Source organism: Lemur catta, chromosome 18 (assembly GCF_020740605.2).
Source record: "Lemur catta isolate mLemCat1 chromosome 18, mLemCat1.pri, whole genome shotgun sequence".
Classification (NCBI taxonomy): domain Eukaryota; kingdom Metazoa; phylum Chordata; class Mammalia; order Primates; family Lemuridae; genus Lemur; species Lemur catta.
Window position 1 is genome coordinate 6,461,489 of NC_059145.1, and position 17,208 is coordinate 6,478,696.

Consider the following 17,208-nt stretch of genomic DNA (forward strand, 5'->3'; position numbering starts at 1 on the left):
AACTTGGTACCAAATTTCTTGAATACTGACTTATTTAGGGGTGAGAGTCAACTATTCATAAAGGATTCTTAAGGCCCCTGTGCCTCCAGGCTTTCAAAGCAATTTTGACAAGTTTGGTACCTAGAATGTCAAGATTTAAAATTAATCTTCTCAGTGATTGTTCTTCAAATAGATCAAGATGATGGATGTGCTGAAAGAAAATGACAAATGTCCCAAATTGGGGATTTTCAAGGACACCACCAAAAATGCTACCTGTGGAAGCACTAATTGAGTGTAGCTAAATCTCATGAAGCACTGGAATTTCGGAATTTGTATCTGTGGGGTGCTGCTACTTAATGCTGCTTGTTGATCCCTCATCTGCTGTGGTTCTTTGAAAACACACATTGAGCCTGCAGTGGTCCGGTGCTAGGGTGAAGGGTTTTTATTTATTTATATGCCTTTCAGAAATTTCATGTATTTAGTGGTATGGCTTCCCTTGCTATCATGTTTGAGCATATTGGTTTAAGTATATGGTTCAGGAAACATTTAATACGATGGAAACTAATCCATACAATATGTTTTCCTAGGGTATTATGATTCCTCTAGTCTTCCCCCATACTAATTTTTACTTTCAAGTTCTACTCATGCTATTCTTTTAGATTTAAGCATCATTTAAAATTTTATATCCTCCATATAACTTTATTCAGCTGTATCCTTCTGTACCTTTAATTTTATCCTGTGCATTAAATGCATATATAACATTTAATAATTTAAATATATACTTCATGTTCCTCATTCATTCAGCAAATACTTATATGTGCATACCATGTATCAAGCAGAAGTTCTAGTTAGAGGAGATATAAAGATAAGTTATGGAACATTGGAATCAGGTTTTGGAGTCAGGAGACAAAAGTACAAGTGCCTGCTTTGGGCAAGTTACTTTTCTGAACCTCATAATAATTATATATGCTTTTCGGGCTTCTTAGTATTAATTGAAATACTCATCAAATATTATTTTTTAAAAACTTTTTCTTCATAATGTGTTAATTATGTACAGTGAAGTGAACTAATCTCTTCTTTTTTGACATAGGGTCTTCCTCTGTCGTCTGGGCTAGAGTACTGTGGCGTTAGCTTAGCTCACAGCAACCTCAGACTCCTGTTCTTAAGCAGTCCTCCTGCCTCAGCCTCCCGAGTAGCTGGGACTACAAGGGCATGCCACCATGCCTGGCTAATTTTTTCTGTTTTTAGTAGAGGTCTGGTCTCGCTCTTGCTCAGGCTGGTTTCGAACTCCTGAGCTCAAGTGATCCTCCCACCTTGGCCTCCCAGAGCGCTAGGATTACAGGTGTGAGCCACTGTGCCCGGCCTGAAGTGAACCAGTGTTAACTCTACAGCTCAATGTGTACACCCGGGTAACTACCACCCAAATCAAGATAAAGAACATTTCCAGCACCCCAGAAGGCTCACTGTTCCCTTCCCAGTCAGCACCCTCCAGAGGTAGCCAGTGTTCTGACTTGGATTACTAGAGGTTAATTTTTTAAAATAACTTTATTGAGATATAATTCTTGTATCATACAGTTTACTCACTTATAGTGTACAACTTGATGTCTTTTAGTATATTCACAGAGGTGTGTAGCTATCACCACAATTTTAGAATATTTTCATCACTCCAAAGAGAAACTCCATACCTTTTAGCCATCACTATCCAATCTCCCCAATCCCTTTCAGCCCTAAACAATCACTAATAGAGGCTTTCTGTCTCTATTGATTTACCAATTTGGATATTTCTTATAAATGGAATCAAACAATATGTGATCCTTTGGGACTGGCTTCTTTCACTTAGCATGATTTTTTCAAGCTTTATCCATATCGTTGTCGTGTATCAGTACTTCATTCCTTTTTATTGTTGAATCACAATTGCATTGTATGAATATACCACATTTTATTTATCTACTTGTCAGTTGATGGACATTTGGATTGTTTCCATTTTGGGTTCTTATGAATAATGTTTCTGTCAATAGTTGTGTACAAGTTTTTCTATAGACATATGTTTTCATCTCTTTTGGAAAATAAATACACAAGAGTAGAATTGCTGAATTGTATAGTGTCTGCAATTTTAACCTTTTGAGGAATTACTAGACTTCCCAAAGTGGCAGCACTATTTTATATACCCACCAGCAGTGTATGAGAGTCTCCAGTTTCTCCATCTTGTCACCAACAAGTTGTTATTGTCTTCCCATGTACAAGGGCTCCGTCCTCATGACCCAGTCACTTTTTCTTTTACATAATCAAATTGAATAGCTTCCAGAAAACTTGAACTTTGAGTAAATTATTTTTCCTTGTATTTCAGACAAAAGGATGCCACGGAGAAAGAAAAAAGTTAAAGAAGCCTCTGAATCTCAGAACCTGGAGAAGAAGGATACCGAAACTACCAGTTCTGTCAGTGTGAAGAGGAAGCGTAGACTTGAGGATGCATTCATTGTGATATCTGATAGTGATGGAGAGGTCAGTGTTCTGAAAAGTGGAGTTCTAGGTGTCAAACTAGGCCTCTTTACTCATGAGTGGTTTTATGACTGTACCTTAATGCCAGCTCACCAAGACCATGCAATTTTTACTCAGCTTTGTTTTGATTTGTAAATGGAAGTAAGAATCACTTAAAGTAATCATGCTGTTTGGTTGAGGGTGGCTCATAGGTCTTTAGTTTTGTAATATAGTAAGCCAAAGTGATATTTTAGAACTATTTGAATAATCTGAATCAATTGTAAATCTTAATTTTTATGTGTCTGGAAAGTGAGAGAAAGAAAATGTGAATGTTCTTAAGTCTCTAGATATGTTCTAGATATAGTATCACTGAGCTACCTGTAACTATTTAAGTTAAAATTTAAGTTAAAATTAATTAAAATTAAAAATCAGGAGCTGGGCTCAGTGGCTCATGCGACTTGGGAGGCTGAGGTGGACGGATTGTTTCAGGCCAGGGGTTCGAGATGAGCCTGGGCAACATAGAGAGACCTGTCCCTAAAAAATTAAAAAAAAATTAGTTTGGCACTGTGGCATATGCCTATAGTCCCAGCTGCTCTGCAGGCTGAGGCAGGAGGATCGCTTGAGCTTAGGAGTTTGAGGCTTCAGTGAGCTATGATTGTGCTGCTGCACTCTAGCCTGGGTGACAGAGCAAGATCCCATCTCAAAAAAAAAAAAAAAATCAGTTCCTCTGGTGTACTCGTCAATTTCCAGTGATCAAAGCCGTGTGAGGCTAGTATCTATTGTATTATCACAGCTATAGAAAATTTCCATCATTGTGGAAAGCTTTATTAGAGTTTCTCTAGATCTTAACCTCTTTCCTTTGTTCTCTGTTTCCATTTGCTTATTGGAATTTTCTACCTGCCTAAGATCACATCTAATAGGCAGTGAACAAAGTCATTGTTTTTTCCTCCAGATTTCTTTCTCCTGTGTCTTCTATTTCATTTAATGGTAGAACCACTCATTTGCCACAAGCTATAAAGCTCAGAATTATCTTGGCCTCTTTCTTCTTGGCCTCTTTTACACCTGATTGGTCATCACATGCTTTAATTTTTACCTCTTAAACGATACCCAGATCTGTCCTTCCATTTCCATTTTCATTTCTTTTCCTGATTATCTCTTATTTGGGTTCTTACTGCAGACTCTGAACTGGCTTCTCTGCCTTCAGTTTTTCCTTTGTCTCATTTAACTTAGTGCACCTTTCTCTTAAGAATTCAGATTTTAGATCTTTGTACTTATTTGCTTAAAAATCTTTGGCTCCATAATCCCTACAGGATTAGTTTAGAATTTTAAAATGGTATACTCTGTAGGAACTTTGACAATATAGTCTCATTTTTATTTTTGTATATATATAAAAATTTTTTTTTTTTAAAGAGATAGGGTCTCGCTCTGTTGTCCAGGCTGGACATCATAGCTCATTGTAGCTTCAAACACTAATTTCTTTTTTCTTTTTCTTTTTTTTTTTTTTTGAGACAGAGTCTCACTCTGTTGCCTGGGCTAGAATGCCGTGGCGTCAGCCTAGCTCACAGCAACCTCAAACTCCTGGGCTCCAGCAATCCTCCTGCCTCAGCCTCCCCGGTAGCTGGGACTACAGGCATGTGCCACCATGCCCGGCTAATTTTTTCTGTACATATTTTTAGCTGTCCATATAATTTCTTTGTATTTTTAGTAGAGACGGGGTCTTGCTCTTGCTCAGACTGGTCTCGAACTCCTGAGCTCAAACAATCCGCCCGCCTCGGCCTCCCAGAGTGCTAGGATTACAGATGTGAGCCACCGCGCCTGTCCTAATTTCTTTTTTTTTTTTTTGAGACAGAGTCTCGCTTTGTTGCCCGGGCTAGAGTGAGTGCCGTGGCTTCAGCCTAGCTCATAGCAACCTCAAACTCCTGGGCTTCAGCGATCCTACTGCCTCAGCCTCCCGGGTAGCTGAGACTATAGGCATGTGCCACCATGCCCGGCTAATTTTTTCTATATATATTTTAGTAGGCCAGCTAATTTGTTTCTGTTTTTTTTAGTAGAGACGGGGTCTCGCTCTTGCTCAGGCTGGTCTCGAACTCCTGACCTTGAATGATCCACCCGCCTCGGCCTCCCAGAGTGCTAGGATTACAGGCGTGAGCCACCACGCCCGGCCTAATTTCTTAATCTTTTGTAGAGACAGGGTCTTGTCATGTTGCTCAGGCTGGTGTGGAACTCCTGGCCTCTAGTGATCCTCCCACCTGGGCCTCCCAAAGTGCTGGGATTACAGCTGTGAGCTACCATGCCTCGCTTTATTTATATTCTTATCAGCAGTATAGTAGTTTTATTGTATCCTTGCCAAGACTACTTCCACTTTTTTGGATTTTTTTTCCAAATTTGATAATAAAAAATTATGTTTTTAATAATCAGCAAGATTGAACTTTTTAAATATCTTTATTAGTTTTAAAAAAATTCCTCATAGTCCAGTTTTTAATTAGGATTTTTGTCTATTTAAGGTATAAAGGTATAAAGAAGAAAACAATTCTACCACTTGAATAATCTATCTTAATAGTAACAAAAATAAAAATGTTATATACATACAAATTTTAAAAGTTTTGAAAGTTTAAAAAGTTATGTACATATATGTTTAAAAAAAACACAAACCCAAACAAAACAGTGTAAAAAGGTATGAAAGGAAAATGTCCAGTGCAGTGTACGTTTAATGAGAGGGAATGATAGGCAATCATTTCTTTTTTGTTTCTTGGTATCTTCTAAAGACAATAATTTCTGCTGTGTCCTTCTAGGGAAAAAGTCTTTATGCATATACCACCAATAAAGATTTTTATAGGAAAGGAATGCTACACAAACTGCTGTGCTTTTCTCATGTAATATCTGTATTAGGGTCCTTCAGAGGGAGAGAACCAGTAGGATATACGAGAGGGGGTTTATTTGGGGAATTGGCTCATGTGATTATTGAGGCTGAGAAATCATGACAGGTGGCCTGAATGCTGGAGACCCTGGGATGCCAGAAACATGGCTCAGTACAAGTCTGAAGACCTGCGAGCAAGGGGTGTGGGTGTGGGGATGCTGGTGTAAGTCTTGGAGTCAAAAGGCCAAAGAGTCTGGAGTTCTGATGTCGAAGAGTAGAAGAAAAATGTATTCCAGCTCCAGGAGAGGGAAAGAGACCAGTTTCACCTTTTCTCTGTTTTTTTTTTTTTTCTACCTGGGCCCCCCAGCCAACTGGATGGTGCCCATCCACATTGAGAGTGAATCTTCCCCATTTAGTTACTCAGACTCACATGCCATTCTCCTCTGAAAACACCCTCACAGACACAGCAAAAGATAAAGCTTTACTAGTTCTCTAGGTATTCCTTAATCTAATCAAGCTGATATCTAAAATTAACCATTACAATATTTCTTTGAGATCTTTCTATAGCAGCACATATGTGATATGTCAGATATGTCATACATACATACAGGAGTGTGCATAAAATGTAGATGCATAGTTTTAAATAATAATGTGAACACTTATGTTTACCTTGAGGATCCCTCATCTCAGTGTGTCTCTCCTCAATTGCATTTCTTTCCACTTACCTAAAGGTAACCACTGTATTTGTTTTATCTTCCCATGCTTTTCCTTATGGTTTTACCATATTTATTTGTATCCCTAAATGGTGTACATACATTTTGAAAACCTGCGTATCAACAGTTAGAATCGTCAATCAGCATTTTCTGATGATCTATCCATTCTGTAGAGCTTTGAAATTTTACCTTTATTGTCAATTAAAATTTTGTTTATAAATGGGTCTGTTTCTGGATTTTCTTTTTTTTTTCATTAATCTATTACATTTTTTTCATAGTTATTTAGTTGATTATCCTGGGTATGTTAGGTAGACATTTATCTCTGCTAATGATCATTTTCTTTCTTCCTTTCTTGTACTTATACCTCTTTTTTTCTTGTTTCATTGCATTGGCTCTAGCTTCCAGAATAATATTGATTGATATTAGTGATAGAGCACATCTTTGCCTTGGTCTTCAATTTAATTGGAATTTTTCTGATGTTTTGCTCTTTCATATTTCTATTCTTATGTTAAGGAGATATCCTTTAATTGCTTATTTACTAGTATTTTTAAGAATAATGTTTAATCAAATGCCCTTTCATTATTTAGGAAGATGATGGTATATATAGTTGTTCTCCTTTCTTCAGTTAGTATTGTATATTACATTAATATTTTTTAATGTTGGAACTATGTTTGCATTTCTCGAATAAGTCATACTTGGTCATGATGCATTGTATTAGCATAATAATGAATTTATTTTTGCAGTATACCATTTAGGAGTTCTGTATTCCTAGTGGTGGCATTGGTTTTATAAAGTTTTTTTTTAATATTACCTTCATCAGATTCTAGTGTCAGGGTTATGCTATGAAAGAGAAGAGAAACTTACCATCTTTTTCTATGTCTTACCCTAGTTTAAATAGTGTACAAATTACTTGTTTTGCAAGGTGTTCTAGAAATTGCCCATAAAATTATCTGGGCTGCCAACTAATTTTTTATATATAATCTGCATTCTTTTAGTGTATTACCGTTTTTGAGCATTTTAGAAAGAATTTCTGTTTTAGAATGGACGGAAGCAGTTGGTAGAATCATCTTAAGGAACCCATTTATTTTGGCCCTTCGAGTTGAAAAGCAAATGAATTATTTTATGTTTCTTCTGCTCTTTGCAGTGCCTACAGTGCTTTCTAATTTGGTCTTCAGCTTACAGCTTAGATGTCAGTTCTTTTGGGGATCATTGCAGATTTTTTTTTTTTTTTTTTTTTTTGAAACAGGGTCTTGCTCTGTCGTCTAGGCTAGATCCAGAGGCGTCATCATAGCTCACTGCAACTGTACTCTCTTGGGCTCAAGCGGTCCTTCTGCCTCAGCCTCCTAATACAGATATATTTGAGAGTGTCTCCTAATAAAGGCCAGGCATAAGTGTTCAAGATACAGAATTCTGCCGTCTAGGAAATCATGGTCCAGTGAAGAAGGCAGAAAAATACAGTGGCAATTTCAAAACAGTGTAACAACTAATACCACAGAAGTAAACAAAGGTTCTGTGGAAGCACAAGAGATGACAAAATGACCTAGTCTTAGCCAGGTGTGGTGGCTCATGCCTGTAATCCTAGCACTTTTGGAGGATTACTTGGAGTTCCAGGCCAGTCTGAGTAAGAGCAAGATCCCACCTCTACAAAAAATAGAAAAATAAGCCTGAGGCTGAGGTGGGAGGATCGCTTGAATCCAGGAGTTTGAGCCTAGCCTTGGCAACATAGCCAAGACACTGTCTCTAGAAAAAAATATAATAAAAAATCTGCATTAAGTTTTACTTGTTGATACTGTTTTATTTGAATATTTCTTTAAGGAAATGTTCTACTTTTCTGGTGCAAAAGAAGCCAGGAAATGTCTGTTTTTTAAATACAAAGGTAGTGGCATAAACCTGACATCTTTAGGGCTTCATTCATCATAACTTGTTTCTGCTGAGTAATGTTGCTTGAGTTGATTCATTCTCCCATTCTCTTACTGTCACCAGATCCTTAAGAGATCAAAGATGAGCTTTTATAAACCTGGCCATTGTGTTGGAATTGTTGTTTACTAACTTGTGTGACCTTTCTGTACTTAAATTTTTTTTGAACTTTTTATTCTCATCTATAAAACTGGTATTACATACTTTGTAGGACTGTTGTGTGGATTAGGAATAATATAGGTAAAATTTCCTAGAGTGGGCCGGGCGCGGTGGCTCACGCCTGTAATCCTAGCTCTGGGAGGCCGAGGCGGGTGGATCGCTCGAGGTCAGGAGTTCGAGACCAGCCTGAGCAAGAGTGAGACCCCGTCTCTACTAAAAATAGAAAGAAATTATCTGGCCAACTAAAAATATATATACAAAAAAATTAGCCGGGCATGGTGGCTCATGCCTGTAGTCCCAGCTACTCGGGAGGCTGAGGCAGTAGGATCGCTTAAGCCCAGGAGTCTGAGGTTGCTGTGAGCTAGGCTGATGCCACGGCACTCACTCTAGCCCGGGCAACAAAGTGAGACTCTGTCTCAAAAAAAAAAAAAAAAAATTTCCTAGAGTGGTACTGCAATAAATGATAGCTAACATCATTGTAAATGTTCAGAATACAGTCTGAGCCTGGCAAGAAGTGAAGCTAACTGACCTATGTGGATAAGAACCCCATTAGTAGTTTTCTCTTCTTACATTCTCTTCCATGTTACAACAAACAAAATAAAATAAAGTAACAACAGAAGATCCAAAGGAAAAGAAAGGGACCCACAGAGTTTATAGCTGGACAGAGCTGATTTTATTCCTGACTGTACACTACTTGGTCTTCACTTTTCTCATTTATGAAATGGGGTGGGTGATATTCATCTCATAGGATTTTTGAGAGAAATTAAATGAGGCAATGTATATGAAGTGCCTGGCACAATATTATGTAATATATAACTGTTACCACTCTTATTTGAAAAAGCTTCTTTATGACAAAAATGTAGTTGGATATAAATTCCCAGCTAATCTTTTAAAATTTATACAGTGTTTCTAGATGCAAAGTACTACTTTTATTTTTTCTGGGCGGGGGTGCATACAGTGCTTCTGCTTTATTTAACATCACATCCGTCACAAGCGACCAGTGTGGAATCCTTAGTCAGGAGGGAACCACGACCCACGTTCTCCTGGCCTGCCTGGTCTGCCTGCCCTGAAACGCAGGCTGAAGGGACTTCTTGGGATCGCTGATGGTTTTTTAGAGCCCTTGTAAAATGAGCTTCTGTGACCACTTCTCTGGAAACCTGGACCCCGGGCATCAGGGCCACAGCAGACACCTAATTGCTAGACTTCTTTTGTTTTGGTCTTAGCTTGTTCCAGATCCTCTCCAGGGCCACTTTTCCCATGAAGAAGGTGATGGCAAAGTTCCAGTTGTACCACTCTCTGTTACAATACATGTGCTTCTGAAAATTTTTACTTAAAAATTTCTTGTAAAAGCCAGGCATTTCTGCAGCATTCAATGTTGCTTTCTGACCTGACTCAGTTCTCAGTCCCAGGCCTTCAGCTTTTAGTCTTGAGTGAATAAATTCTTCTTCTTCCCTACTAAATGTCAAATTCTGATTTGCCCAGAACTACTGATTCCATTCTTGTGTTTCTTGTCTGTCTTCTCTAAGCTTTTGTTCCAATGGTGATTCATTTTCAGGGAGGTAAAAGTGAACATTTGAATATTTATCTGGGGGTCCTATCCAATCATAGCAAGATTTTCTTGGAGAGCAGAATCTTGAGAACCGGTTTGTTGCCACACCCCTGCACTCGGCACCTTGCTCTGGGGCAAGCTAAACAGTGATGGCCAGTGAAGATGTGGCAGAAAAGTGGGAGAAGGGTCTTCCTCCCCTGCCGCAAGGCAGCCAAGACCCTACGTGTCCCCAAAGTGCTTCTTAGTACAGCACATTATAATAGTAAAAAATAGAAATTCACTCTATCTCAAACCATTCATCTCTAAAGCTGGTAGACTTGTAAGAAATACAGTACATTTATATGAGACTACAAAAAACGTGCTGTGTCACAAAATAGTTGGAGCATCTGTGTAATTACATGAAAGAAAATGCCCACAAGGGTCAGTAACCAGTTGTATTTTGTCAGTACCAAAACAGTCCATGAACTAGTTGATGAATTGGATTTATTCCTTTTTGTCTTTTTCAATCTTCAGTTTCCCTTTTTCAAGATTCTCAGTTGTCATTTTGAAGTATTTCAGTTGAGTAAAAGTCTTTACTTTTCTGGAAATAGGAAGAGACGTTCCTGTCTGCCAATTTTCCTCCATTTTTTAGAGACTAGTTTCTTGAATCTCACAGTGTTTGTTTTGCTTTCAGCATCTGCTCATCCCTTTATGAAAGATAGTTTAGATATCACTATTTGCTCTTAAAATTAAAGTCAGTTATATAACTAGAAGCATTTATTCCCTTAGCTTTTTACTTTAATATTTCTTATATTGAAAATAGGTAAGACTGTACTTTTAGGGATCATTTCTTTTTCTTTTTTTTTTTTTTTTGAGACAGTCTCACTCCATCACCCCAGGTAGAGTGCAGTGGTATCATCATACCTCACTGCAACCCCCAGCTCCTGAGCTGAAGCTATCCTCCTGCCTCAGCCTCCCAAGTAGCTGGGACTACAGGCACACGGCACGAGCAAGACACCTGGCTAATTTTTCTACTTTTAGTAGAGAGGGGGTGTCGGTTCTTCCTCAGGCTGGTCTCAAACTCCTGAGCTCAAGCAGTCCTCCTGCCTTGGCCTCCCAGAGTGCTAGGATTACAGGCATGAGCCACTGTGTCCAGCCAGGGATCATTTCTGTAGTTTGTTACTAGAGCAGTTTCTCTGAAAGTTTGGGCCACCACAAACCACAAGGAGGTGGTACAGTTTTCTCTTCTGAGCTTGAAGCTGGCTCTTGGTGTTGCTTTGCTGCAACTGTCATTTCCATTGTTGGTTCTCTTCCTCTGGGAGAGTGAGAGGGAGAGGACACAGTCTGAGTGGTTTTTGTTTTAACATTGAAAAATAATACATTAAAAATTATTGATGCAGTGAATTCTCATATTCTTTTGCATATATTAACACTGCAGATTTTAATATTCAGTTACATATTTGTTTATAAGCCTTCTAACTGGTAATACTTAAAATTTTTTATTTTTTCTAGGCTCATTAATTTAGCATTTATTCAACATTCAACATCATTGAGCTCCTACTATGTGCCAGATACTATTCTAGGGGTTGAGGATGCAGTGATGAACAATATGGAAACTTTTTACTCTTTTGGAGCATATATATTCTAGTGGACCCTTTCTTGGTTAAGGGCATCAGTCATATTTTCCTTTGGTACTATAACCGTTAAACTAGATTAGTTTTTTATTTTAATTGACCATTTAATCATTGTTTTTCAATATTTTTTTTACTTGGCTCAAATGGTTAAACAAATTATTCTGTTTAATTTTTGAGCAGCCGCAACTTTAATTGTTGTATCTGTTGGTCTCTCCAACCATAGAAATAATCCAATCCAGAGGTTTCACTGCATCCAAACTATTCCAAGACTTTCTTATACTCTAAAGAGTACAAAAATCCTTTGCCTTAGAGGCTCAGACTGTGTCTTGACTTATTTTAGTAGATATTGTCACTAAATATATAATAATGTTTGTATATTTGGTATCCATTGAGACTAGAAATAGTTCAGGTGTATTTATTTATGAAGACTTTTTCTATGGAGTCCTTGTTGGTATTCTAGAGATAGCATTAAAGTTAAATGTGTGATTAATAGTTTTGGAGGATTTAAACTAATTCAGTTTCTTTAATAGTTATAGGGACTATTCTGGTTATCTGTTTCTCCCTGAGTAAGCTTTGGTAGTTTGTCTTTCAAAGAATTTGCCCTCTTCTCAGTCAAATTTATGTGCATAGAATTTTTGTAGTGTTCTTTTATTATGCTTCTGATATCTGAGAGTCTATAGTGATCACTCTCTTTCATTCCTGGTATTTTTCTTTTTTGTTGTCAGTTTGGCTAGAGGTTTCTGACAAGAGATTTTACTGATCTTTGTAAAGAACCAATTTTTGGTTTTCTTTTAGCCTGAAGAACTTCATTTAGCATTTCTTTTAGAGCAAGTCTGTTGGTAATAAATTCTCTTACTTTCCTTCTGTTGAGTGTCTTATTTCACCTTTACACCTGAAGGATATTTTTACTGGATATAGAATTTTGGGTTGATAGTTCTTTTCATTCAGCACTTCTAAGAATGTTGTTCTACTCTTTTCTAGCCTTACGAGTTTCATATAAGAAATTCAGAATCACTTGATCTATCTTCCATATGTAATATGTTTTTCTCTGTTTACCTTAAAGATTTTTTTCGTCATCTTTGGTTTTTAGTATTTTGATTATGATATATCTGAATGTAGATTTCTTTAAGTTCATTGCTTTTGCCAGATTTGGGAAGTTTTCAGCCATTATTTCTTCAAGTATTTTTTGTGTACCATATTCTTTTTCCTCTCCTTCAGGGGTCCCAATGATATGAATTTTAGGCTTTTTGGTATTGTCCTTTAGGTCTCGAAGGCTCCGTTTGTTATATTTTTCAGTCTTTTTTTTGCTGTTGTTCGGATTGGTTTATTTGTATCTTTAAGTTCTCTGATTTCTTTGCTCTGTCATCTCAGTTCTGCTATTGAGCCCATCCAGTGAATGTTTTATTTTGGTTATTGTATTTTTCTGTTATAAAATTTCCAATTGGGTTTTTAAAAGTAACTTCTGTTTTGCTATTGAGACTTCCTAGCTTGCCATTTGTTTCAGGAGTGTTTGCCTGATGAATAATACTGTTGAGCATCTTTTCATGTGATTATTTGTCAGCCATATATCTTTTTCCCTGGCTAGAGTGAGTGCCATGGCGTCAGCCTAACTCACAGCAACCTCAAACTCCCGGGCTTAAGTGATCCTCCTGCCTCAGCCTCCCGAGTAGCTGGGACTACAGGCATGTGCCACCATGCCCGGCTAATTTTTTCCATATATATTTTAGTTGGCCAGCTAATTTGTTTCTATTTTTAGTAGAGACGGGGTCTCGCTCTTGCTCAGGCTGGTCTCGAACTCCTGACCTCGAGCGATCCACCCGCCTTGGCCTCCCAGAGTGCTAGGATTACAGGTATGAGCCACCGCGCCCAGCCATGTATCTTTTTTTGATAGGCGTTCATTCCTAGATCTTTTGCCCATTTTTTTCTTTATTATTAATATCTTTAATCTTGGCAGACCATCTCTGATCTTTGAACTATGAATGCATCAGTTTATTCATTTATCCTTTTTTATTTATTTAATTTTTTAATTTTAATATTTTTTATTTCAGCATATTACAAGGGTACAAATGTTTAGGTTACATATATTGCCTTTGCCCTGCCCGAGTCAGAGCTTCAAGCGTGTCTATCCCTCACTTTTGCCCATTTTGAACTGTTTTCTTATTATTGAGAATTTCTTTGTATGTTCTAGCTACAAGTCCTTTATTAGATATATTATCTCCAAGTTTATGGCTTGTCTTTTCATTCTCTTAACAGTGTATTTTAAAGAGCAGGAGTAATTACTTTAGTGAAGTCTATATTATCAATTTGTTCTTTATTTATGTAATTTTTTAATTTTCATTTTTTGAGAAGCAGGGTCCTGCTGTGTTGCTCAGGCTGACTTAGAGCTCCTGGGCTCAAGTGATATCCTCCTACCTCAGCTTCACTACTAGCTGGGACTATAGGCATGTGCCACTGTGCCTGGCTCTATCAATTTGTTCTTTTATATATTGTGCTTTTGGTGGTATATCTAGGAAATCTTTGCATAACTCAAGTTCAGTCTTCACATAAAATTTTCTTTTATGTTTTCCTTTAAGAAATTGGATCATGTTAGTTGTTACATTTAGGTGTATGATCCATTTTGAGTTAATTTTTATATATGATATAAGGTATGGATCCGTGTTCATTTTTTTGTACATTGTATCCAATTATTTCAGCACTGTATTTTAGAGAGGCTATTCTTCCTTCACTGCATTGCCTTGACAACTTTGTTAAAAATCAGTCATGCATATACTATATATAAGGGTTTACTTCTGGACTCTTCCACAGACCTTTTTATCTATCTTATGTCACTATCCTGCTGCTTTGATTACTGTAGTTTTTTTTTTTTTAATAAGTTGGCCTAACTTTATTGAAACCTGTTAGAAAAGACACAATTCAAATAAGAACCATTGTCTATGGTTGGTCTTTTTTTTTTTTTTTTTTTTTTGAGACAGAGTCTTGCTCTGTTGCCTGGGCTAGAGTACTGTGGCGTCAGCCTGGCTCACAGCAACCTCAAACTCTTGGGCTCAAGTGATCCTTCTGCCTCAGCCTCCCCAAGTAGCTGGGATTACAGGTGCATACCACTACGCTCAGCTAATTTTTCTTTTTTCTTTTTTTTTTTTAACATAACCTCAAGATTTTATTGTCTTCATAATAAAACAAAAGATGCTTAGAACTGGAGCACTTGGCCCTTTCTTTTCTTATCTCCTCCCAGTTCAAAATGCTTGCATTTCTTAATAGCCAGCATTCTCTTAGATCGGTATTTGGGGTTGACACTCAAGTCTCAGCACAATCTTCTTTGTAGGTTTAGCCTTTTTCTGGAAAATCGGTTTAGTCCACCATAGCCACTGTGCTTCCTGTCATAAATGCTGCTTTCCACATACAGGAAAGCCCTATATGTGTCACTTTGTGGGGTTGGTGCTTGCCGTACTTCTTACATAAAGTCTGGTGGGTTTTAGGAACATTCACCATGTTTGCGTGAACGCTATTGGCAACCCTAATTTTTCTATTTTTTGTGGAGATGCGGGTCTCACTATATTGCTCATGCTGGTCTGCAACTCCTGGCCTCAAGCGATCCTCCTGCCTTGGCATGCCAAAGTGCTAGGATTATAGGCATGAGCCACTATGGCCAGTCTTGCCTGTGGTGTTTTTTTGTCATCCCGTTTTATGTCCCTTTTCCTTGGTAGCTATAACTCTTTGTTTTGTTATTTTAATGGTTGATTTAGAATTTTTAATATGCATAGTTACCCTTTCAAAGTCTACCTTCAAGTGATATCGTAACTCCATGTATATAAAAGCACCTTATAATAGTATATTTTTATTTCTCCCCTCCTGACCTTTATGTCATTTTTATTTGTACATGTATTATGAACACATTACTACCATTTTGTTCAGACATCCAGTTATCTTTTGAAGATGAAAAGAAAAATTTTATATATTTATCCATGCACTTAACCATTTTTGGTTCTCGTTGTTCTTTTGTGTAACTCCAGATTTCCATCTAGTATTATGTATATTTTAGTCTAGTTGGGCTGCCATAACAAAATATCATGGACTAGGTGGCTTGAACAGTGAAAATGTATTTCTTCACAGCTCTGGAGACTGGAAATCCCAGATCCAAAGTGTTGGCAGGATTGGTGTCTGATGAGGGTTCTCTCCTTTCAGAGGGCTGCCTTCTTGCTCTGGGCTTGCATGGCCTTGCCTCATTGCACTGGGGGAAAGGAAAGTGAGGAGAGTGTGTGTGTAAGATTTCTGGCATCTCTCACAGGGGCACTAATCCCTATCGTGAGGGTCCCACCCTCATGACCTCATCCAATCCTAATTACCTCTCCTAGGCCCCCAACTCCAAATACCATTGAATTGGGAGGTTGAGGCATCAGCATATGCATTTTGTGGGGACACAATCTAGTCTGTAGTAATGTTCCTGCTTCCCGAAGGACTTTAACATTTCTTGTGAGTGGGACTCCTGGTGATGAATCCTTTCAACTTTAGTATATCTGGAAAGTCTTCATTTCACATTTTTTAAAATAAAATTTTTAGTTTAGAATAATTTAGATTCATAAAAAGTTTGCAAAGCTAGTGTAGAGATTTCTTTTATATATATAAATACATTCTTTTTTTTATACAAGTGCAGTAGTGAGAAGGGAGAAAGGAGTAGAACAAGGAGTTTAATCTGTAATTCATTGTGAACAATCAATTGAGATAACTCACTACCTTCCAGAGATTTTTTTATACCATTCTCTTCTATCTCCTAATGTTAGCATCTTAAATAACCATGGTACACTTGTAGGAACTAAGACATTAACATTGCAACATTATTATTAGCTAAACTAGATTTCATTTGGATTTTACCAGTTTTCCACTAATGACCTTTTCTTGTTCCAGGATCCAATCCAAGATACCATATTACATTTAGTAGCTTTCATTTTGGAAGATTACATTGAGTATAGGATTTTAGGTCAATGACTTCTTTTTTTCCCCACAGTTTAAAAGATTTTGCTTCATTGTTGTCTTTTGTTGTTTCCAACAAGAAGTCTGATTTCATTCATAGTTTTTCCCTCTGTAAATAATGACTTTTTTCCTCTTGCTGATTTTAAGATTTTTTTCTTCTATCACAGGTTTTAAGTAATTTGGTTATATGCTGTACTTTTATAATTTATGATGTTTCTTGTGCTTGTGGTTTATAGAAGTTTTAGATCTGTGGGTTTATGGTTTTTATCAAGTTTGGAATGTTCTCAGCCATTATCTCTTCAAGTCTTTTTTCTGTCTCTCTCCTCCTTTAGAAACTGTAATTACTGTGTATCAGGGCAGTGGTCCCCAACCTTTTTGGCACCAGGGACCATTTTCATGGAAAATAATTTTTCCATGGACTGGTGAGGGAGTATAGTTTCAAGATGATTCAAGCACTTTTCATTTATTGTGCACTTTTTTTTTTTTTTTTTGAGACAGAGTCTCGCTCTGTTGCCCACACTAGAGTGAGTGCCGTGGCGTCAGCCTAGCTCACAGCAACCTCAAACTCCTGGGCTCAAGCAGTCCTGCCTCAGCCTCCCGAGTAACTGGGACTAGACATGTGCCACCATGCCTGGCTGATTTTTTGCTATATATATTTTTAGTTGTCCATATAATTTCTTTCTATTTTTAGTAGAGATGGGGTCTCGGTCTTGCTCAGGCTGGTCTCGAACTCCTGACCTCGAGCAATCTGCCCGCCTCGGCCTCCCAGAGTGCTAGGATTACAGGCGCGAGCCACCACTCCTGGCCTGTTGTGTACTTTATTTCTGCTATTATTACATTATAAAATATAATGAAATAATTATAGAACTCACCATAGGTTGGGGATGCTTGTATTAGGCCACTTGAAATTATCACACAGTTGACTGATATTCTTTTCATTTTTTGGGGTGTCACATGAGCTGCATTTCAAGTGCT

The 17,208-nt window shown here is 37.6% G+C and overlaps 1 protein-coding gene and 3 pseudogenes across 2 annotated transcripts in view; 2 read left to right on the forward strand and 2 right to left on the reverse strand.

Moving 5' to 3' along the window:
• Positions 1-17,208, forward strand: part of UIMC1 (ubiquitin interaction motif containing 1) — a 93,736-nt gene that overhangs the window by 1,408 nt on the left and 75,120 nt on the right. For both annotated transcript variants that reach the window (XM_045530617.1, XM_045530618.1), the window contains exon 2: positions 2,327-2,481. In XM_045530617.1, the coding sequence (XP_045386573.1) occupies positions 2,335-2,481 (147 nt within the window). In that variant the 5' untranslated portion in view covers positions 2,327-2,334. The remainder of the gene's footprint in view (positions 1-2,326; positions 2,482-17,208) is intronic.
• Positions 9,294-12,342, reverse strand: LOC123623607 (annotated as a pseudogene).
• LOC123623722 lies at positions 10,780-10,984 on the forward strand (annotated as a pseudogene).
• On the reverse strand, positions 14,403-14,754 carry LOC123623472 (annotated as a pseudogene).